The sequence below is a fragment of the Cnephaeus nilssonii genome (assembly GCF_951640355.1).
Source record: "Cnephaeus nilssonii genome assembly, chromosome: 4".
NCBI lineage: Eukaryota > Metazoa > Chordata > Mammalia > Chiroptera > Vespertilionidae > Cnephaeus > Cnephaeus nilssonii.
In genome coordinates this window covers 58,836,887-58,859,242 of record NC_137075.1, presented here as the reverse complement: position 1 = coordinate 58,859,242, position 22,356 = coordinate 58,836,887, and the positions used below count along the sequence as shown (strand labels likewise).

Here is a 22,356-nt window from a genome sequence, read left to right as displayed (position 1 = left end):
ATTTAAGAAAGCAGGATAGTGTAATTCCACTGGAAACATTTCTTTCTCAAGTGGTTGAAAATGCACATGCTGATACCTCGGTGGTGCGTTAGCCGGGAAAGGCTTGTGTGGGATGCCGCTGCTCTTACTAAAGGGCGGGAAAGGAGGGCTGGGTGCACTAGTGGCTCCACGAAGGGTCTTTGAGAGCCCACTCTGACCGTCTCCCTTCTGCCCCGAAACAACCATTGTGTCCCTGAGTAACTGGCCTGGAACACCAGCTCGGGGACGGGCTTCCGGAGAACACACTCCAGGGACCAGGTCCTTATGGCCCTAACCCCTCCAGCAAGCTTAGGAGGTTTCGCTACCTTTTATTTTCTTCCCCTGAAGTCTCCAATAACCTAATCTTTAGTAAATGATGCTCAAAGAATGTTGAGGAGCCAGCACCAGGCATGGGAAGTACCTAATGGGAAGGTAGAGCACAGGCAACTTTGCCCAAAGCTCTTTCCCGAAGAGCCGTCACCTCGGTTCTTGATCCCTAGCGGCTGCATGGGCCAAGTACCTAAGATGCGGCAGGTACTCTGCTCATCCACTCCCTGTGTCTTCACACAGTTCCTGCCTCTACTCCTGCATCGGCACGCAGCTCCTCGGGGCAGCTGTTACCAGTGAAGACATTCATGAACTCCCTCGAGCTCACCTGGCCTCACCCAGGTGGTGAGGATGGTACAGCAGTGATCAACTTCCTTTCTGCCCAGCGATGGTGGTGAGAACCACCCCAGAATGGGATCACTCTCCAACATAATGATGAAGAACACGGAGAAGAACCACGCCGAGGATAGGCAAGCTAAGTAAATGGGCTCGGTCCCATCACTTTGAAGTTTAGCAAAAGAGCCAATAGCACTCATTGGTCAGAGAGGCATGTCCCAGGCTGCTCGCTACTAAGCGCCATCCTGGAGGTCTGTGCTGCACTCCGAGGCGTGGGTCTGGGAGGAGGGCTGGATGGGCAGGCAGCGTGGAGGGGCAATGACTCCAGGGAGATGTAGGGAAGGGCAGGGAAGTTCCCAGAAGGTTCTCTCAGGCGTGGGTGGTTGGAAGGCCGGGCGTCCGGCCAAGATGAGATAATGTCAAACGTAAAGGCCAGCATGATATGGGAGAGGTGGCGGTGACGCACTCAGCGAGCGTGTTCTCAGCGGGGTTTCGGATGATCGGGGTGAGACAGTGGTCTGCGGGGGTGGGTGTCGCCAGCTGGCTTTCAGTGAGTTGGCATGCTTTAATTAGGATAATATTTTATAATAATGAGACATTGGGAACGTTTATGGAAAGTGTGGTATTTGCTGACAGTTTTGTTTTTTAATCCTGTGCATGTTATCAGTGTACATGTTAATGCTTTAGATTTGAGAGAGACGTGGGCTCACAACGCAGATAATACCACATTCGGTGTTTGCCCTGAGCTAAAGGAAGTCATGAGGACGTATTTAGAGCTGAACTTCGAGCGGGAAGACTCTCAGTGCTGTCCGGGAGGACCGGCTGATTAAACCTCACCGGTGGGAGGAGGATTCCCACTCTTGTGAGACCAGGGATCAAGAAGTCCCGGTCTATTGTGTGGATCCTCATGGGAGCCAGGACAGTGGAAGCCGCCTGAGCGAGGGAGGGTCTGGAGAAGGTAGAATAACCACAGGCATCGGGACTCCACTTTCAGAAGGACCACAACCCCAGGAGAGACTTTGCACCGAGTGGGGTTCAGGGTGGGGATTCCTGGTGGTGCCCTCAGCTCATCCTCAGAGCCTGGGCTCTAAGGACCCCTGTCTGAAAAGAGGAGGGGCTGCTTGGGGAACACCAGCCCTTACTGCCACAGCCCCCCTCTGAAAGGACTTGATGAACACACACCCTGGGCCCCCGTCCTTGCCCAGTGCTTCCCAGAATCCACACAGTGGGTAGATTCCACTGGATCCAGAGGCCCCATGTGAGCGTGGGGAGTGCAGGCCAGTGCTCCTGGCCGTGCCTCCTTCCTCACCATTTAGGCCGTGCTTGGTGATGTGCTTGTAGAGATCTAGGAAGTGGCAGCCAGGCTGGAAGGAGCCCCCATTGGGGTAGAAGTCATAGTGTGCGATGGGCTCCTTGATGCCCACACTCAGGCCCATGTGCTCCCGGGTGAAGGTGTGGATGGCGTCCACAAAATTGGCGTCATCCGGTGAAAGACGGTCGTTGGAGGAAGTTCCTTCAAACAGAGGGCCGGCGGCGTCCAACCCTGGCGGAGAGCAAGGGCAAGGTTCAATGGCACCGGGAAGGAGAGGAGAAGTGCTCTTTTCAGCTTTTTCATGTTGTTACACATTCATGAGTAGCAGGAAGAAGAAAATCCTAGGGCCTAATCTTTCTCTAGGAAATCTTGCCACAACCTTTGCGCAGTAAAACCACAGTAATTCATGGTGCTGAAAATTGAACACAGGCTGCGCATTATCTATGGGGAAAAGAGGCTTGCAGGAGCTATCCAGTGGTGGAAATCAGGTTATGAGGGAATGCTTGATTTATTTAAGCAAATCAATTTTAAGTACCTCTCAAGCTACTTTCAGGAGCATCTGTTTGCATACAAAAAAACCCACTGTGCTCCTTGTAAGTAGCTCTTGCCTACCCATCGAACACGAATTTATTTTCCAGCATGTCGTCAATAATTTTTCTAAACAAGCTGGCTTTTCTCCTACACTCATGTCATTTCATTGGACTGTCCCCCACAGCCTCGGGACATCACGTTCCCTGGTGAGGATACTGTGAGCAGAGAGGACTGCCCAAGCTCCGGGCCTCCAGGGCCAGATGTGTTTGCCTGAGGCGAGGGGCAGCTCCCGGCTGACCCCAGGTGGGGAGCATTTATGCACAGCAAGGTTTTTTCTCCTTCTTCCTTCACCTTCTCTGGAGGGCCCTGTGATGTCCCACATCAGCCCTGGCCTTCATCCCTGCTGGAAGGAATGGGCAGGAGGCCTGAGAGCGCCTGTTCTCCAGCACTCTGCAGTTACAAACAGAATGTCTTGGTGATTTATATTCCCGTCTCCGTCAGGCCGACTGCAAGATGTCAACAGAGGAATCAGCTGCCTCTGACGTGTGGGCCGGGCTCATGCTGATGTGCCCATGACCCCAGAATGAAGAGGGCTTGATGTGGCCTCTGGGGTTCTGGCTCAGCCTTTAGGCCTGGTTCCTGTACAGGGAGGGTCTGCTTACACCCAGGCTACTGAGTGTTACATCACAGCCGTGGGGGCACAATGATTGGTTTGGGGACTAGGCCTCCCAGTCACCAGCAAGATGAAAAAAAAAAAAAAAAGGATTCTCATAATGACAAATTTACTTGGTTTACATGTCTGCCATTATCCCTATCTTTTTTCATATTAAGTTAAAAGTCTTCTTTTATGAAGTAACTAGAGGCCTGGTGCACGAAATTCGTGCGCGGGGTTAGGGGGGCGTCCCTCAGCCTGACCTGTACCCTCTCCCATGCGGGAGCCCTTGGGGGATATCCAACTGCCAGTTTAGGCCCAAGAGGACTCCGGTGCCAGGGGCAGGGAAGTGAGCCTCACGCAAGTCCCCCTGCTGCACGTGCACCGGCTGGTCTGTCAATATGCAAATTGGTTGTTACTGGGACACCGTAATGGGCAATTAGCATATTACCTCTTTGTATGTATAGATGATGATAGTAGGTAGTAGTTGCTAAAAGTGTTCTTACTTGATAAAATAAAAGGTCATAGCAATGTTATTCATCTTACATTTCCTTTGGATTGTTTTAGCTTGTGAATGTGGTTTTAGCCTGCTTGGTCTCGAAGGATGAGTAGGAGTTTGAGGTAGACTAGGGCTGGGTGGGTGAGTGGCAGTAAGCTATTCCAGGCAAAGGGAACAGTACATGCAAAGGCCCGGAAGCACTAGAGGCCACAGCGTATTTGTAAAGTGGAGAAAAGTCTGGTGCGAAGGCAGCCTAGAATGACAGGAAGGGAGCTGCCGGAAGAGACCTTGGCGCTGTGGGGACACTGCACTGAGAAGGCCTTGCCTGGGCCACTGTGGGAATCGCTGGCCTCGGGGCTTGGCCGGGGAACCATCTGATCAGGCGTGTTTTCCTGATGTGACTATGGGGCGGCCTGGGGTGTGAGGCTGGTGTCAGGGACACCTGGGAGGAGAGGCCTTCTTGCATATTTTTATCTCTTCCTGGGTATCCAGGGCTTTCCGAGTTGGTGTAGAGCTCGGTGAGGTTTTTGGCGCAGAGCTTCCTCCCTCAATCCAAATGGGTCCCAGAGGAAGACCAACGTGTTTCACAAATGTGGAAACTGAGGCACAAACATAGCTGATGTTACGGCGGAGTTAGGGCTGTGATTTTTTAACTGGTTCACGTTAGGCTTTTTGAACTATAGGTTGAAAAAAGAAACTCTTTCCTGCTACAAAAGTGTACAGAAGGCCTGCTTTTCTGATCCTGTTTGGCCTGACAACGCGAGGCATTGGTTTGCGGGAAGGCAGTGGGAGTGGAGGCTGTGGTTTCCGCATTCTCTCCGAACAGCCGCCTACGGCAGTGCTTACGTTTCAAATGGTGCTCCCAGTCCTCCCGTGAACCCCAACACAGCGCCAAGGAGGTTGGGCGTGTTCTTTATGAGACTGTTGGAAAGCGTGTGCGTGCCCCACGCCCAGCCCAGCTTGGAGATGACAGTTGTTAGCCATCAGGCACGGTTACCTGTGATTCTCCCGATCTTGTGCTTCCCGCCGATGTAGCTGCCAGCAAACCCCGAGACGTGCGCGCCCAGGCTGTACCCGATGAGATGAACGTGGCTTCGGGAAAACGGAGCCGATTCCTGGAAGGCAGGGGAGACGGCTGCAGGCAGGGAAGAGCTGCCTGGATATAGGCCTCTGTGGGTGCAGCTTGTTCAGGCTCCCACCCTGTTCTTTGCACCTGATCACAAACGAGTTGCTCGTTCATTCTCTGGTTGCTCCCCTTGCGGACTCCCTCCTCCCTCCTTCAGGCTCAGCGGCCTGGGCCCTGCCTGGTCTTCCCTGGATATGAGTGCCCTGCAGAAGCGACCCCACCTGCTCCTGTGTGTGGGGTTAGGTGGTTGCCAGGGTGTGTTTAGATCCCTTACCTTAGGGTGTCCAAGGGCTGAACATAGAGGAATAGTGGATGGGGTGGGGGGAGAAGAACAGGGGATGGGGATGGGGTTCAAGGGGCCTTCCCATTCCTGCGAGTGTGGCAGAGGGGCCCTCCTGTCGGGGCTGCGGTTGGGGACCAGCTTATGCACTGGGCCTCGGGAGGGGAAGGGAGAGGCAGGGAGGCTGGGCAGGTCTTACCTCCAGCCACCGGAGAAGTGCCGCGACCTCCTGGCCCACGAGACGGGTGTTGCGGACGGCGATGGCGTAGTGGTTGTGGGCCTGGGTGATCCAGTCTGCCAGCGCCACGTTCACTGGCTGGGCCCCCTGGGACTTCAGCGCGGCCACCATCTGCCAGATCCAGTCTTCCAGCAGCCCGTCCACCTGCCGTGGGCCCACAGGGCAGGCAGCATCACCAGGAGGGGCACTAATGTCCTCTTTCTCCCTATCCACCTCCTTTTCTTCTCCAACTCTTGCCTAACGCTGGGTCCTTCTCTCCCAGAGAAAGGGCTTGGCAAGGGGTTTCCCAGCCTCAGCACTAACATGACATCTGGGGCCAGATGCTTGTACGCTGTGGGCTGTCCTGTGCATTGTAGGAGGTTTAGCAGCATCTCTGGCCCCCATCCGAGATGCCAGCGGCACCCTCTGCCCCCAGTTATGAAAACCAAAAATTCCCCTGACTTTGCCTAATATTTCCTGGGGGCTACCACCTCCAACCCCCAACCGAGAACCGTTGTGTTAGCATTTCCCTATTTTAGGACTCGCCAAGCCTTGGAACAATGGAAACATTTGTGTCAATCCGGTACTGAAAGCGGACTTCTCCTTCCAGGGTCGGCTGCCACACCAGCCCCTCCCTCACACCTGCTCTGCTGTACCTTGGAGTACCCCCCAGGTCCCCCCCTACCCCCTGCCCTCACTGCACCCTGCTTGCTTTAGAGGGACTAGCACCATGAGCCAGGACATAGAAGGAGCTCAATAAATGTTCATGGGGAATTGTTCTAGGTGTGCACCTTGTTTGAGAACCAATTTGCAGGGCACGTCTGATGGGTTCACAGAGCAGACAGGTATGCTGTGTCTTAAAGGATAACTAGGAGTTCTCTGAGAAGAACGAGGGTGGCCGTTGGATGTGGTGGTGGCTGAGGGGGGAGGTATCTAGGGCGTTCCGGGCAGAAGGAAGAGCATGGGCAGAGGTGCAGAATCGCAGAGGGAAGGTGTGGTACGCCTGGGAAGAGGAGAAAAGGAAGTGTGGTGGAAGACTAGCCCGCAGAGGTGAAGAGCAAAGCTGAGGGCTTGGCATGTCCCCCGGGGTAAGATCCATTCATTTAGTGAAGATTTCCCCAGCCCTGGCCGGGCAGCTCATGGGCCTCGATCTATATTAGGTCCCTTCTCTAGGGGCAGAGAAGTCCCCCACCACTTTCACTGCCAACCCCCATTTCTCTACGGGGACCCCTTTAAATCCTGGGGGGAAGTTGCTGGCGGGCTGCAGGAGCCTCTGTGCTATTCTGGGGTGGCAATAGAAGCCACCCCACCTCGCGGCTGCACCCCCGTGGCGGCATGTGGCTCCCTACTACCCCCGGAGGCCAGGCACGGGGTCTGTTTGGTGCATGTGAGGTTGTTAGCCTGCACGTGGCAGGCCCTCGGAGAAGCATGTTGAAAGAGTGGTGTAGTAGATGGGCCTCTTTTGTTCTCTAGAGCAGATAGTGAGGATGTCAGGAGTATTTCCAACTAGATGGCAGGGAAAGGTTTCCAAGTCATAAACTAGACCCCCAAGTCCTGGAGGTTTCTTATTGTGCATTTAGCTTGAAATTGTGGGTGGGCTGGTAACCAGGGAGTCAGGATTTCCTCTTGGAGATAAGGCCTCACTTAGTTTGGCTTCAGTTATTGCCCTCAATATTCTCCCCCTTTCTTCCATAGTAATAGCAATCTTAGCGTCACTAAAGGGCTACACTTTCTCTGAGAGACCACACATGTCTCAGCCACCTTGCCATCGAGGTATGGCCAATGGGTGCAACTGGAGGCACTTCACAGATGGCCGACCTAAAAAAGCACTCTTTTATACCAAAGCCACTGAATCATACACTTTAAATGGATGAATTGTATGGAATGTGAATGATATCTCAATAAAGTTGTTGTTGAAAAGCCCTGCTCTTTGACTCCTTGGTATGCACCCTTTACTATCTGGAGTAAAGAGGTGATGGCTAGTGTTCCAGCTGCCGTCTGGGACTTAACGGGGACGAGGGCCGCATTGAAGGCAATGAGCTGGGTCCTTGAGGACTTCACTGACCAAGGCCATTTGCCCAGTTTTGGATTCCATATCTCTGGATTGTTATGTGACACAGAAACAAACTTCTGACTTATTTTAACCACTGCCAGTTGGGTTTCTGCTATTTGCAGCTGAACATTACGCTGACAGAGACAGCATTTCATTGAGAGACGATGTCTGTGGCTTCCTCCCTCCTCTTGCGAGACATGCAGCTACACCTGCAAGGACCGCAACCCCTGTGGGCCCTCATGTGCGGGATGACCTCTTTGAGTCACATTTCATCGCCTGAAACGTGGAGATAATGATAGTTTCCCCTCCCTGCTTACTCATGGAATCGAGATCATCAGTGAGATAGTGTGTGGGGAAGCACTTGGAAAATTAGAATGTGCTTTACAAAAATTATTATGCATGAAGCTGTTATCACCAGCTCCCTATCTTTTTATTAAAACTGAGCACACGAGGGAGGGAGGAAAAAAAGAGAATGTAAGAGCAGAGAGCAAAAAGATGTGTCAGCTTTTCCTACCGACCACCCGTGGATGATCATCACCAGCGGCAGAGAGGCGTTGAAGCCGCACTGCTGTAGCGTGTCTGGGCGGTGGAGCTGAATCTGACAGCCCTTATCAGTCTCCCCTTCAAAGAGCAGGAATCTGGTCTTCGTCTCCTGCAACGTTTCATTTTTTCTAGCAGCTCGAGCTCCCCTTCCCAACGGCTCTGCAATAGAAGATGAAGGACGGTGCTTAGCCTGGCATCTCTCCCACCTCTGCAGCTCTGGGACAACCCAAAGGTTCTGGAGAACACCGGCCAATGGGGTTCCTGTGAGGGGATGGAGATAGTCATGAGCCGCAGCTTCGGGGAACCCCAAAGAACATTTCCAGGAGAATGACCACTTCTCTCCTGGAAGATGATGGAGGGTGGCCTAGGAGGACCCAACACAGAGGGGGAGTGGGCTATCCTTCATCCTGCCATCCCGATGACCCTAGGACCAGCCTGTCAGCAGCTAGAGTAAATGGAGGACAGTGGGAATATGGGAGAGGCAATAGGGACAGAGGCTCAGGAGGACAAGGATTTCACCCCAAATCCCCACTGCCAGTAAGTGGTAAAGTCGGGATTTAAACTCACGTCTCTCTGGTGTCTGGCATGTAATTAGCAGCTACGTAGGCCTGTGTGGTTAAAATAAGGAGCGTGGAGCACCCAGCACTTTGCATTTTTGATCTGTGAAATCCTTTCTGTGAAAATTCATCCCAGTTGCCCTCACAGGCCAATTCTGTCTTATATGTATTTACTCTGGATTTAGCTGGGAGAATTAGGAATCGATGGATGGGCATGGCATGGAAGAAACATTTTTTTACTTTAAGTAGTTCACAAAAATTCATGGTAGAAGACATAGAAACGAAGAGAAAATAAAGGCAGTGAAACCTTTACAAAGACAGAAAATGTAAACAGATGAGCACCCTAACACGCACAGTATGTGATCCTAGCAGGCTGCTGGAGATGGGCCACAGATTTTATTCTGAGCTTCCTACTGGCCGAAGCAAAAAGGGAAACAGGAGCCGTTATAGGATTCATGGCGTCTAGTTGCTCACACTCTCCTGACCCTGAAGCCCCAAACAGTTTCCTTATGGGTTACTGTACAAAGGTCACCAGGTGGGGCCTCCGCATTGTCTTGAGCATCGTTCCCACCCAGCAGCAAGTTTCACGTGGCTGACTCTGAGCGCGGTCTCCAGTCCTCACGGGAAGCAGTGGCTGCAGCGCCAAACAGCATTTACGTGGCAGGGAATCTCTGCGAGGCTCTTCACTGTAACCCAGCAGTAGCCTCGCGATGGAGGGAGGCAGGACCACTTTGGGTCACATTTTGGGTGGGACGAGTGGAGCTCTGGAGCCTGCGTGTCTGAGCCACCATGACTGTCTGGATGTCCCCGTCGCAGAACACACAGAATACTGGATCCTCCTCAGCCACACCACGGCTTCGAGGGCTCAGTGCTGTCGCCCACACCCACACCTTCACTGAAACCCCTCCCCCAAGCGTTAGCCCCGTACAGAGCCAGGTCTTGGCTGGGCGTCTCTACCTGGGGACACTCTGGTCACTGCAAACCCAGAGAGGCCAAACTGGATTGGCTTTCGTTCCTCCCCACCCATTCTTCTTCCTTCTTTCCACATTTCCTATTGTGGTTTGTAACACCATCATTCGTCCATGCAACTTCTCAAGCGAGGAAGCTTAGAGCTGTCCTGGAATGCCCTTTCGGTCCCCTTGGCACCCCCCTGGGGCCATCAGGAGTATTCCCACTGCCTCTGCTGCTGGGCGAGTCGAGGGCCATATCCTTATGCAGTTGTGTTGGTGGTATTGTAATAGACTCGTATATGTTTTCCATTTAATTTGTTTACTTGTAGAGTTAATACATGCTAGTTATATGTATACAATCTGAAAAATGCCCAAGTGAATGAAGACTCTCACTATTCAGAAAACCACACAAGTAATATTTGGAGTATTTCCTCCTAACCTTTTCTTATACGGGTATGTTTTTCATGGATACTTATGTGGAGTGTCTATAACTGAGACCATATTATGTGAATGGTTTTCACCTGGCGTAATAATTTCTTATAGCATTACAATTCTTCAAAAATTTGCTTTTGAAAAGTGGCATAGTTTGCTTACTTGTTCCATTTTTGTTGGACATTTAGGTTGTTCCCGGGTTTCTTTTTTTTTTTCTATTACAATGTTCCGATGACCATTTTTACACATAAATTTTTATCTGAATCTCTGAGAATTTTCTTAGTATAGATTCCCGAAAGTAGAATCATTAGCTCCTTAGGTGTGATCTTATTTACCTCTCTTTTTATATGCACATATATCTAAATTGATTTTCAGTACCTTTTAAGCTAATATTTATTGAGGGCTTGCCCTGTGCCAGGGACTTTTCTAACAGTCTTGTTTGAATTAACCTATGTAAGCCTCAGAGCAAGTCTGTCAGTGAGCTGTGAGGACACCTGCTACGAGTGAGGAAATTTCTTGCGATGGTATTCAGTGGGAGCAGCTCCCTCCCCAGGCACGTCTTCTGAAATCGTCATTTTCTCGGGTCTTTGGAAGAGATAAAGACACGCCAATGATAAGAATCTAGGGGTGTGGAAGGAGACTTGACTTGGGATAGTGACCACACAATACATTATACAGATGATGTATTATAGAATTGTATACCTGAAACCAATACAAGTTATTAACCAATGCTACCCTAATAAATTAAATTAAAAACAAACAAACACCAGAATCAGTGATGAGGTGGTGGTTTTGAGAGGGAGACTATTAACTAAGGTAAGTGGTCAAATCCTTTGAGGGAGTCAGCCCCTTGTCACCCGGAAAGTGAGATGACAGGCTGGGGGGGCTTGGGGTTCCCTCTGTGTGACGGCAAGATCCCGAGGCAGCAAAGCTTCCTCACATTAGTCAGAAGAAGCTGGGTGCAGCCATTACGTTTCTAATATGAGATTCCTTGCAGCAATGATTTCTCTATTCCTAAGTGAGCCCTCAGGGTTGAGGGGTCCTAATAGTTCACACAAGAACAAATGATTTCATTTTCTTTTGGGTAAGGACATCATTAGGTGGGTGACTGTAGGCAATGAATGAGCTGGCACAGGAGACAGCCAATATACATGCTGTCTGCCCCCTTCAGAACATGCTCTCTAAACTATCCAGCCAAAGGTTCTGCCGTAGAGGCTCCCGGAGACAGGCCCTCTTCTGCCCGGGTGCCTGGGCTGGGGCCTCCACTCAGTTCAACATTTATCCCACCCCCACCAGGTGCTGGCTGCAGCTGGGGACACAAGTGCCTAAGACAGCAGCCGCAGGCATTAATATGCCCCATCTCTTTGTGAAATATCTTCACATTTGTGTTGTAAATTGCTAACGTGTGTGTGTGTGTGTGTGTGTGTGTGTGTGTGTGTGTGTGTGTTGATTTCCTTTTATTAATTCAACTACTGAAGATATTCTCAGACCTGGGACTAGGGGGAGAGGGCCTCTGCTCAGGGTGGGACAAACCTGAGATAAACACAGCCATAGCTCTGACCTTGGTGCTGTGGCCAGGCCCACGACCCGTGTATATTAGACTGACTTTGTAGTTTCTAGGACGACTCGTTCATTCTTCTTTCTGCCCACACTTCCTGAGTACCTGCTCTGTGCCAGGCATTCTTCCACAAATGAAACTTGCCTACAGCTCAGTAGCTTTTGGAGCAAGTATCAGGTTTTCTTTCTTATTCTTTAAAAAATGTAGTTGGTGCACAACAGTGGAGTAACAGCAGAAAACAAAATGCTAAAAAATACACTCACTCGCATTCTCATCATCCAAATGGATTGGCTTTTTATTTTCCTGTATCCAGAAGCAAATATATTTTTCATGTAACTGCACAGATATAAGTTGCTTTTTGCTTTTTTTCATTTCACATTACATAATAAGAATCTCTCCATATGCCTACAGTGTTCATACTCATCATTTTTAAAGGCTGAGTAATATTCCATATGGGAATGTTTTGTAATTTATGATTCCATTTCCCTCTCTGGGACAAGCAATATGATTCCAATATTTCACCCTCATAAAGAGAGCTGCAATGAACTTCAGCAGAGAGTTTTTCCTTCCAGAGAATTATTTCCGCCAGAATGAATTACCTGGTACGGAATTACTTGGTTAAATGGTGAGATCGTTTTGCTGACATGGGAGTTGAAGCAATCTTACAAATAAGTCCCCCACAGGGTGTCAGCCACGATTATTACTGACCTAAGAACCCATAAGACCCACATGTTCTCATTAAAGGTGATGATGGGGTGCTGGGGAGCAGGTGGGATTGGTATGGCAGGTTAAAGGGCTGTTTATGTGGCTATCACGTACTTTTTGCTAGTAACTCAGAATTCCTTATTTTATTCAATCCTCATAATGCCCCCACAAGTCGGTTATCCCAAAAGGAAACTGGGTCTCAGAGAGAATAAGTGTCTTGACTAAAGTCACAGGAAGTGACTGAGTTGAGCCTCATGACAAGAGCAGCTCCTTTGCAGTCCAGGACGTTAAAGTCGCCCATTGGGGCAGACCCATGAACCTCCTTTGCCAGTACCCTACTGGAGGCTCGCTGACCACGAGGTCATTGAAATAGGTCTTTCACAATTGCGCTCTCAAGATCTAGAGCAAGCATGTCAAACTCGCGGCCCGTGGGCCTCATGCGGCCCACAACAAATATTTTTGCGGCCCAGCCAATATAATGGTATGTAAGAAACATTTTAATAAAAATTTAATAACTTAATTTTTACAATATCCTGTTATACATAATTATTAATAATGCATTACAACGTTTGCTAATGACTGATTACTATAATCATGTTGCATTCATTTCCCTTACGCACCCTACGCACAGGTGCACCATTTCTCTCCACTAATACTAGCAGTGAATATTTTAGCAGCCGATGGCCACGTCATTAGTCTTGGACTGACTTGTTTGGTGTGCGCAACAGGAAATATTTTGCTTTCAGAGAACAAGAAAAGTAGGTTTAATTGCATTACACTTATTAATTTGTGCAGTTATTCAGTGTCTGGTAAGTTAATGTTCAAGAAAAATATTAATTTTTATTAAAATGTTCTATTATTTTATGTTAACGATGACTCATTTATTTCAGCCCTTTGTATTCAGCGTATCTCTATCGAAATAAACCTACGTTCTATGAAAATTGAAGCTTTGTTTTTTTGCAGCCCATATACACTTAAACCTTGTTTACTTGGCCCGTGTTAGCCTTTGAGTTTGACATGCTTGGCCTAGAGCGTGGCTGTGTTGAATTGCCTTTATGTGCTGACTTGAGAGCTCAGAGCCTGAAGCGAAGGCATATCACACGAGGCAAGCAGCTGAGCACGCTCGTGTTTGGGTCTGCAGCATCTGCTTGCAGAGACAGCGTGGCCTTAGACACACAGGACTACTCAGCTATTGGTGGATGACATGTGACTGTGTGTTGGCAGATCTTTGTGAGGCCCTAGTTCACTTGTTCTGGTTGATCCTGAGCAAGTCATGTAACTTTCTAGGCCTAAATCCTCATCTGGAAAGTGAGGCGTTTGGACCAGCCGGATCTGAGACCCCCGTGGTGACACAGTGAGATGTCCTCGGCCCTTGAGTCAACTGGACCAGGGTCGAGACCTGGCTTTTCCTCCAAACCAGCTTGGCCTCGGTTTCCATCTCTGGAAAATCAAGAGGCGGGGCGAAGATGCCAGATCCCTCTGGTTCTGAGGTGTGTGGGTCCTAAGTCTGTCCTGTCTCTGACTTTCAGTAAATAAAAGGTGCCGGAGAGAAGTGTTTTTGAGGCCAGAGTTAATCAGCCAAAAGAGAAAAGTGAGAGTCGGAGCTGGGCCTCCTGGCTCTGTTCCCAAGGGACGCTCTCTCCTGTGCTGGAATCTGAGCCTGACGCTTTGCAAAGATAAACACTTGCAGCAGGAGGAAAGCGGCCCAAGGTTACTCTTTAAGGCAGAGTGGATGGTGTGTATGGAAATGTGAGTGAATACATGGAACATGCTCTCTAGGGCAGGGGTTTGGGGGCTCCCTGAAGAGGAAATGATCCTGACCCACCAGTGTCCCTGGGGCTTCCCTGTGTGGTGGTATGGGGCTGAGAGGGCAGGTCATTGGCCTCTCTTAAACCTCCCATCTTAGAGATTGAGAGGCCATAATGATCCCATTCATTCATGTATTCATTCGTTCATTCCACCGCACATTTAGTGAGCACCTACTATGTGGCAGGATGTGCTTAATATTGCAGATGCAACAGTACATAAGAAAGACTGTGCTTTCAAGAAGTTCAGGGTTTACTATGCTGGAGGCAAGTAAATAGATAATTGTTACACAGCTTGGTAAGTGTTTCAATGAGTGAATAATAGTAGAGGCACCTACCCAGCTATAGGGTGGCTGGTGTGAAGGCAGCCAGAGTACCCTACTGGTGAGTAATGTCACCAATTCCCCAGATAATCTCGGGGATTCCAAGTCAAAGGCTAGTCCTAATGGGAGGGAAGGTCTACAGAATGTGGAAGATGAGCCCATGTGTGATCAATATGTCACCTCAAGGCTCACAGAACTTGAGGTCATGGCTCTAGCCTATTTTCCTGAGACCCTTGGTATCCCTCATCTCCTTTGAGACTCCCCTGGGGTCTACAGCACAGCTGTTTTCTGGCTAAAAAAATTAAACCAAGACCAGAATCCCAGTTCTCTATGTCACTATCCATACACCTAGGTCCTGAGACTGCAACCTTCTCTGGGCATGTGCTTTCCTCCTTGTTCCACTCTCCCTAAGATATTCTTGTGGACCCATGTCCTCCCTTCACATCTGTGTCTGGAGGCACTGCTGTCTGCCCCTTTCAGACCGTGGACATGTACCCCAACAATTTCTGGGGCACCATGGGAAACAATGGCAGAGGCAGGATAGTTTAGCGGAAAGGGCACTGGCTTTGGAGCCAGTTGGCTCTGTATTTGATCTATCATTTATTAATAAATAACTCTCTAGTTATTAGCCGTGTGACCTTGGGAAGCTCACTTAACCTGGAAGCTTCAGTTTCTTTCTCTTAAATTGCAAATATGATAACTGGATGAAACTCAGTGAAACGTCTGATACGGAGCTTGGCATTTAATACCTCATTTTTTCCCGTCCTTTTAGAACTTACCTAAGATCTCTTCCATTTCATGTCTGACCCAACATAGTTTCTTCCGGATACTTTTTTGTACTTATCTACCAAGGTCTTTGCCAGCCTATTTAGCACCTTTCTGTGAATTCTGCGCACTCCTTCAGGCAGCATACTGCATGTCTTGGCAAGAGCATTGTGCCTTTGTGCCAAGAAAGGGAAGCCCTCTCCTTGGGGTGAGGATCTCAGCCTCCCTTCTCCCATTTGTCCAGGCTCTTTGGGGCAGGAGAAGTGTATTGACCTTATGTAGCAGCTCTGGAGACTACTAGGCTGGGTGTCTGCCTCTACCAGCTGGGTGCTCCAGCCATGCCACCCAAATTAGGCAGCTCCAGGAGCCAAACCAGCCTACAGGTCAATGGGGGAAATAAATCTCTGACTGCAAAACACACCCAGCCAGAGTTCTGCCCTTAAGCCACTGCTAAATGAATACTTCCCTTTCAGGATCTCTTATGTTTTACACAATCTTCTATATTGGGGGGCAGAATTCTTCCATAGCCATACGCTAAACATCCCCAAAGCAGCTGATTCAGTAGGTCTGGTGAGGCCTGAGAATCTGAATCATCCCAAGGTGGCACATCATTCTGAGAATAACTTGTCTAGTGGTTAAGAACATAAGCATTGGATATCCCTGATGAATATAGATACAAAAGTTCTCAACAAAATATTAGCAAACCAAATTCAACAACACATTAAAAGGATCATACACGGTGATCAAGTGAGATTTATATCTGGGATCCAAGGATGGTTCAATATACACGAATCAATTGCGACACCACATGAATAGAAAGACAAAAATCATACATATAATCATCTTAATAGACACAGAAAAACATTTGACAAAATTCAACATCCTTTTGTGATTAAAAACTCTCAACAAATTGGGTATTGAAGGAACCTATCTCAACACAATAAAGGGTATGTATGACAAACCCACAGTTAACATCATACTCAAATGGTGCAGTGTTTTCCTTTATAAGATCTGGAATAAGACAGGATGCTAATTCTCTCCACTCCTATTTAACATAATATTAGAAGTCATAGTAAAAGAAAGAAATAAAGGCAAGAAAAAGAAATAAGAGGCATCTAAAGTCAGAAAGGAAGAAGTAAAATTGTCTCTCTTCACTGATGACATAATCTTGCATATAGGAAATCCCAAAGATTCCACCAAAAAACTGTTAGACCTAACACATGAATTCAGTAGTTTCAGTATACAAAATCAGCATATAAAAACCAGCCGCATTTTTATATACCAAACAATAAACTATCTGGAAAAGAAATAAACAACAATCTCATTGTTCAATTCAATGCCTATCAAAATCCCAATGGCATTTTTCACAGAAATAAAAAAAACCCCACAATTCTAAAATTTGTGTATAGAACCACAAAAGATCCCAAACAGCCAAAGCAAGCTTGAGAAAACACAGAACTGGAGGCATCACACGTTCTGATTTTAAACTATATCACAAATCTATAGTGATCGAAACAGTATGATAGTGGCATAGAAACAGCTTCACCAAGCAACGGAACAGGCTTAAGAGCTCAGCGGTAAACCCATGCCTGTATGCTTTCTTGGAGTTTAGCCCCAGGGGCCCTTGACTTCAGCTGTTGAATAGGTCAGAGGGTCAAGCTCCTTCCCATGGGCCCTTAAGTCACCTGAAAGGCTAAAGGTGATTCCCAAGCAGGCAGCTTCCTCCAGGGCAGAAGCGGGCCTGGCAGATGCCAAAGTGCTTGGAGCCATGGGGAGCCAACGTGTGAGGAATCCTATGAAAGGAATCTGGCTTAGAGCTTGGAAGCCGGGCAGTGAGGTGCCCACATGGCTGGCTTCGCTTTAGGAGGGGTGGGGGGCGGGGTGGGGAAGGAAAGCATGCGCTTCTCAGCCAGGAAGGCCCTGCCCGGGGCCCCTCAGAGGCCTTTCAGAGCCCTGACGCATCTCCTCAGCCAGTCCATCCCGGCTGGTGCTCAGGGAGTGTTGGGAGCGAGGGTATTTTGGATGTGTCAAAAGTGACAAAGGTTGAAAAGTGCCATCAGCATTTCTGGGGATGCACAGTTCACCCTGGCAGCTAAGACGTGCCAGGCTCTTTGGAAGAAACTCTGGAGGAAAGTGGGAAGTCTTTAACACAGGCAGCTCCTGCTCGCCCGTCCAGGTGTGGGTGGCAATGAGATGGCCTCTGTACGTGACAATGAACCATGGGATCAGTGAAGACGGGGCTGGGATGCCTGAGGTCTTGGCAGGAAAAAGTGGCATTCAGAGAGGCCAACAGGGAAGAGCAGGAGCATAACAAAACAGGAGTGGGCAAGCGGGGCCCTGAGGTTGGAGTTAGCAGAGCTCACTGCCCACAGCACCGGGCTACCATCCTGGCCTATTAAGTGGTCCTGGCCAGATCTGAACAGGGGCAGCAGCCAGAGCTGGTCGGAGGCTGGAGGTAAGCCCGGGCCTTGGCCCAGAATGAGGCTGGAACAAGGCTCCAGTGTGTCTGGCTTTGGATACACCCCAGGGAATGTGCTACTAGAATACAACATCTACCCTGAAGATAATGCATCCCAAGAGGAGGGAGCCTCAGTATTTTTTTTTTTTTTTGCATGGCCCTGCTCTGTATGTAGTGGTACTGGTTCTCTGCTTCTGCAGGGAGATGGCTCACCGGGGCTCCTTAGAAGCTGGGGGTCAGGACCAGCCAGACCAGCCCTGTTTGTCTTCTGCAGAAGGATGAATGGGTGGAGGGTGTCAGAGGTGGATGGGGAAATTTGCCCCCAAGGGCTCTCTAGAGAAGACAGAACTCTTGTCTTATGATCATTGTCCTCTGCTATTTCCCTGCACAACCCCTACAGCCAGGAGAGAAAGAGGGAGGAGAGAGTGCACAGTCATCTTTGTTGCTGTTGTTGTCATCGTAGACATTATCGTCATCATCACTGTCATCATCACCAATGCTTAGGCTTCTTATATAACCTGTTTAACTTGTTGAGGCCTGAACTTGTCTTCCCACCTCCTTCTTGCATCCAGATTTCTCAGTCTGCTCCCACGTCTCTCTTCTTCTAGGCACTCCATCACCCCCCTGAGTCATCTCCCACTCCTCCCTCCTTTTTCTTCCCCTCCTTATCAGCAACTGCAACTCTCTGTAGCAGTAACCAGCTCCATTGCTTACTTCTGGGCAGGATCCGTTCTACCCTGTCTGTCCACACCCTCCCCATCCTGCCAAACACTCTGCTCCTAGAGGTCCCAGGCCACACCTCTCTCTCCCGCCTCCACGACTTTGCTCTTGCAGTTCTCTCTGCCAGGAGTTTTCTCTCCCCTTCCTACACCTCAGCCTGAGGATGTGTGCTTCACGAGGCCCCAAACCAGTCTCTTTCTCTCCGTTCCCTTCCTGTCCTGTAATTCCTCATTCATTGCAAGCCTTATAATTCAGGCTTTAAGAGTTGCCTTTCTGAAGCTGTCTTTGGTCCTGACCTGTGTGTTGAGATATTAATAGAGGTCACGGGGAAAAGAGAGTTTTGTGGTCAAGTAAATTAGAGAAATATTGTATTAAGGGACACTAATCAGGCTTTCTGATGGCCAGAGATGTTAAGACTCTTACTGCTTACTGCGTATTCACTCTCGAGCAGGGGCTGTTGAAATGCAGTGTTCTCAAACCCAATTACTTTGGAGTAGACTCCCTCCCTGCCACCTCCCGAATTCCTACTTGTAGCCATGCATTTCTGGGACTAACACCCCCTGGGTCACACTTGAGGAAATCCTGTCTCAGGACAGGATCCTGCTGAGCTGCGTCTTGTAGACTTGCGCTCACCCCCATCGCTGCGTGCTGGTGTCTTGGAGGCAGGGCAGGTGCTAGCAGCTCCAGCGAAGGCAGGGCTCTGTGTGTGGGAGGCAGGCCCGGGCACTTTGAGAGGCGCCAGCATCTTCTCAGATGTTTGCTGTAGGTGGTGATGCAGAAAGGTGCGAACCACACAACATCCTGCTGCAATTACTGTTGTGGGAGTCCGGTCACCTGGAGATGACTACTCTCCTGACATTTGTTTTTATGCATTTCCTTCCAGTCTTTCCCCATGAAGATATAGATCATGTAAGATTCTACTTAGGGGTTTTCTTAAAGTACAGAGGGTCTCTTGATTAAAATTTATGGAATGAAGAGCAATGGGGCGCTTTAGAACAAGATTTTAGCTGCCTGGGGAATTGTTTTTTTTTTAAGATAGGCAAATGTAACGGTTCTCAAATCGTGCTGCTAGGATGGGAAGCCCCACAACCCTACAGAGGTACCCTGGAGGCTGCTGGGAGGTGAGGGGGGTGGGGAGGGGGTGGGGAGAGATGCAGAAGTGGAGAGTGCAGACTCCCACTGCCCACACCTGTTTCAACCCAAACAACAGTGCTTTCATGTTTTAATGTTTTCTGCTTGAGATTCTGTTTGTAGGAGGGCTTCCATGGCTGACATATGTTCAAAAACCACAAATCTAGACCCATCACTCATTCAACAGATTAAAACAAAACAAAACAAAGACTGGGGTGCAGAGAAGTTAAAATGTATGCTAGTCAATTACACCTGGATACTGAATCTAGGACCCGGGTTTCCGGACACAACATCAAATGCTCTTTCTACACCCTCTTGCATGTGTTTATTTCCTTCTGACTCAGCCAGCTTCCAAAGAGAAGGCTAAACTGTAGCAAGAAACAAATACTGCAGTAAATCCACCATTAACCAGTTGGGGGAAAGGTATGGGGCAGCCCCATGCGCTCCTCATTTCATCTGTTTCCCTGCAGGTCGTCAGCTCGGCCTTGAAAAATGTAAAGAAGCGTATGCTGAGAGCAAGAGCTGCTTCTGCCAAGAACATCTCATAAGATACAATACCCCAATCTGCAGTGAAACGAACTGTCTAATTACAACTGCCATCCTGTAAATATTCAGTTTATCGATGAAAGAGTTCTGCAAATAGAGGCAGCTCTTCAGCAGGCCTCCTGCGGGAATTCTGGAGGAACTAAAGAAGAGAGAATGATGGAGACATGCCCGTCCTGATGGTTGGGGTCGTGGTACCTACGGAGGAGGGGGCTAGTGTGTATGTCACATGCACCACTTCGTGTTCAGTGCAGTGGGGGTGGGGGTGGGGTGGGGAGTGGGAGTGAGGCAGAGGGGACAACAGGGGGGTTCAGAAGCATCTCTCTCTCTCTCTCTCTTTTTTAAATTCCTTACCCGAGGACAGGGAGAGAGAGAGAGAGAGAGAGAGAGAGAGAGAGAGAGAGAGAGAGAGAAAGGGAGAGAGAGAAACATCGATGTGAGAGAGAAACATGGATTGGTTGCCCTCTGCACGCTCTCTGACCAAGGATCAAACCCAAAACCCAGGTAGGTGCCCTGACTAGGAATTTGACGTGCAACCTTTCAATGCATGGGAGGATGCTCAACCAACTGAGCCCCTCTCTTAATCCTTCACTTTGAATGGCTGGTTAGAAGGGTGACCCCTTTAATGATGACAATGCTAATGCTCATTGTGCACCCCTGTGCCCCGTGCTATTCACTAACTTCTCATAAAACACTCTGAGGTAGCCAGAGATAGCCTCAAACGCAAGCAGTTTGATGCCAGAGTTGACATTCTTTTTTAAAGGTGATGAAGCTTATTTACTTATTAGAGGCCCAATGCACGGAATTCATGCAAGAGTAGGCCTTCCTTCCCCCGGCTGTTGGCACCGGCTTCCCTCCAGCACCCGGGACCTGGGCATCCCTCACAGCCCCGGCTTTGTCCGGAAGGTCATCCGGTCTAATTAGAATAGTATGCTTTTATTATTATAGATATGAAGTATAATTCATGCACAAGAAGGTGCACAAATCCTAAATAGATTGCTCCATGTTCCTGGAAGGTGCCCTCCAACCTGTCTCCCAGCAATGCCACCAGCGATGTGACTACTATTCTGACCTCCATCATGAGAGATAGGTCTTGCCTATTCTTGAATTTCATGTAAATGGACTCATATAGCACATGCACTTGTGTGCCTGGCCCCTCTTACTCAGCAGGATGTGAGGCTCATCTGTGATGCTGCATATACAGAGCCTGCACCTTAGCCATTATGCCTCTCCTCGGGTTAACTAGCTCCATGGTACCTCTGGGAAAGGCCTCCTTGGAAAGTGGTTTGGGTTATGCAGAGTGGGTTGAGCCTGAAGGGGTGCTGGCTGCATGAATGGTCGCCCTCACTTCTAGGCTGGCTGGAGAAATGGCCATTCTCACCTGCACACTGGTGGGGGAGGGAGGGTGGTCATCCTTGCTTCAAGGCTGGCAGGGGGGAATGGTCACAATGAGCATTTGAACTGAGACCTGGAGCACGAGGATAAGTCAGACTTTTCATTTTTATTTTATTTTTTTTTGCATCTTACAGATTTTCATTTCGAATAAAGTAATTATTAATCTTTAATATTCCACATAAACAAAAAGCTCTTTGGGGGTCCTTTTATTTATTTATTTATTTTATCAGACTAAAAGAGTCATGAGACTCAAAAGTGAGAAAAACCACTGTGGTTTATTTCTAGCCATGATTGGTCCATTTCTTTCTTTCTTTTTTAAATATATTTTATTGATTTTTTACAGAGAGGAAGGGAGAGGGACAGAGAGCTAGAAACATCAATGAGAGAGAAACATCGACCAGCTGCCTCCTGCACACCCCCTACCGGGGATGTGCCCGCAACCAATGTACATGCCCTTGACCGGAATCGAACCTGGGACCTTTCAGTCCGCAGACCGACGCTCTATCCACTGAGCCAAACTGGTTTCGGCTGATTGGTCCATTTCTTGCTCTGACCTCATAAGGTCCTGGAATTTCAAACCACTCCTGCATTTTGCAATTCCAGGACCTGGCTGGGCTGAGTTTTCAGTCCATTAAAGTCCAGGAAGCTGATTGGTAGTGACCTGCTGGAGTTGGACTAGTTGGCTTGTTTTCTCTCTTTTTTCATTTAAAACATTTTTTTTCTTGTGTCTCTTCTCCTTCTCCTTCTCCTTCTCCTTCTCCTTCTCCTTCTCCTTCTCCTTCTCCTTCTCCTTCTCCTTCTCCTTCTCCTTCTTCTCCTTCCCTTTCCCCTTCCCCTTCCCCCCCTCCTCCTCCTCTTCTTTCTCCTCCTTCTCTTCCTCCTTCACCTCATTCCTTTTCCCCTCCTCTTCCTCCTTCTTTTTCTTTTTCTATTTTCATCACTGATCCACTTTACTGAAGCCACAGTGATCTCAGAGGAGCAGATCTTAGAGAATATCTTTATTTTTTTAAGTGACCATGTCTGATGACTTTGCAGTCATCTCTGCCAACGAGCAGTGCCATATTGGCAACTGCCTCATTCTCAACACCATTGGCAAGGGGTCCTTTACAGAGAGGTTAGG

At 48.8% G+C, this 22,356-nt stretch overlaps 1 protein-coding gene across 1 annotated transcript in view; it reads right to left on the bottom strand.

Moving 5' to 3' along the window:
- LIPC (lipase C, hepatic type) overlaps positions 1-22,356 on the bottom strand; it is a 126,204-nt gene that overhangs the window by 20,113 nt on the left and 83,735 nt on the right. Inside the window, exons 3-6 of the mRNA XM_079769984.1 lie at positions 7,866-8,053; positions 5,281-5,463; positions 4,673-4,790; positions 1,991-2,224 (exon numbers count right to left, since the gene is read on the bottom strand). Coding sequence (XP_079626110.1) covers positions 1,991-2,224; positions 4,673-4,790; positions 5,281-5,463; positions 7,866-8,053 — 723 coding nt within the window. The remainder of the gene's footprint in view (positions 1-1,990; positions 2,225-4,672; positions 4,791-5,280; positions 5,464-7,865; positions 8,054-22,356) is intronic.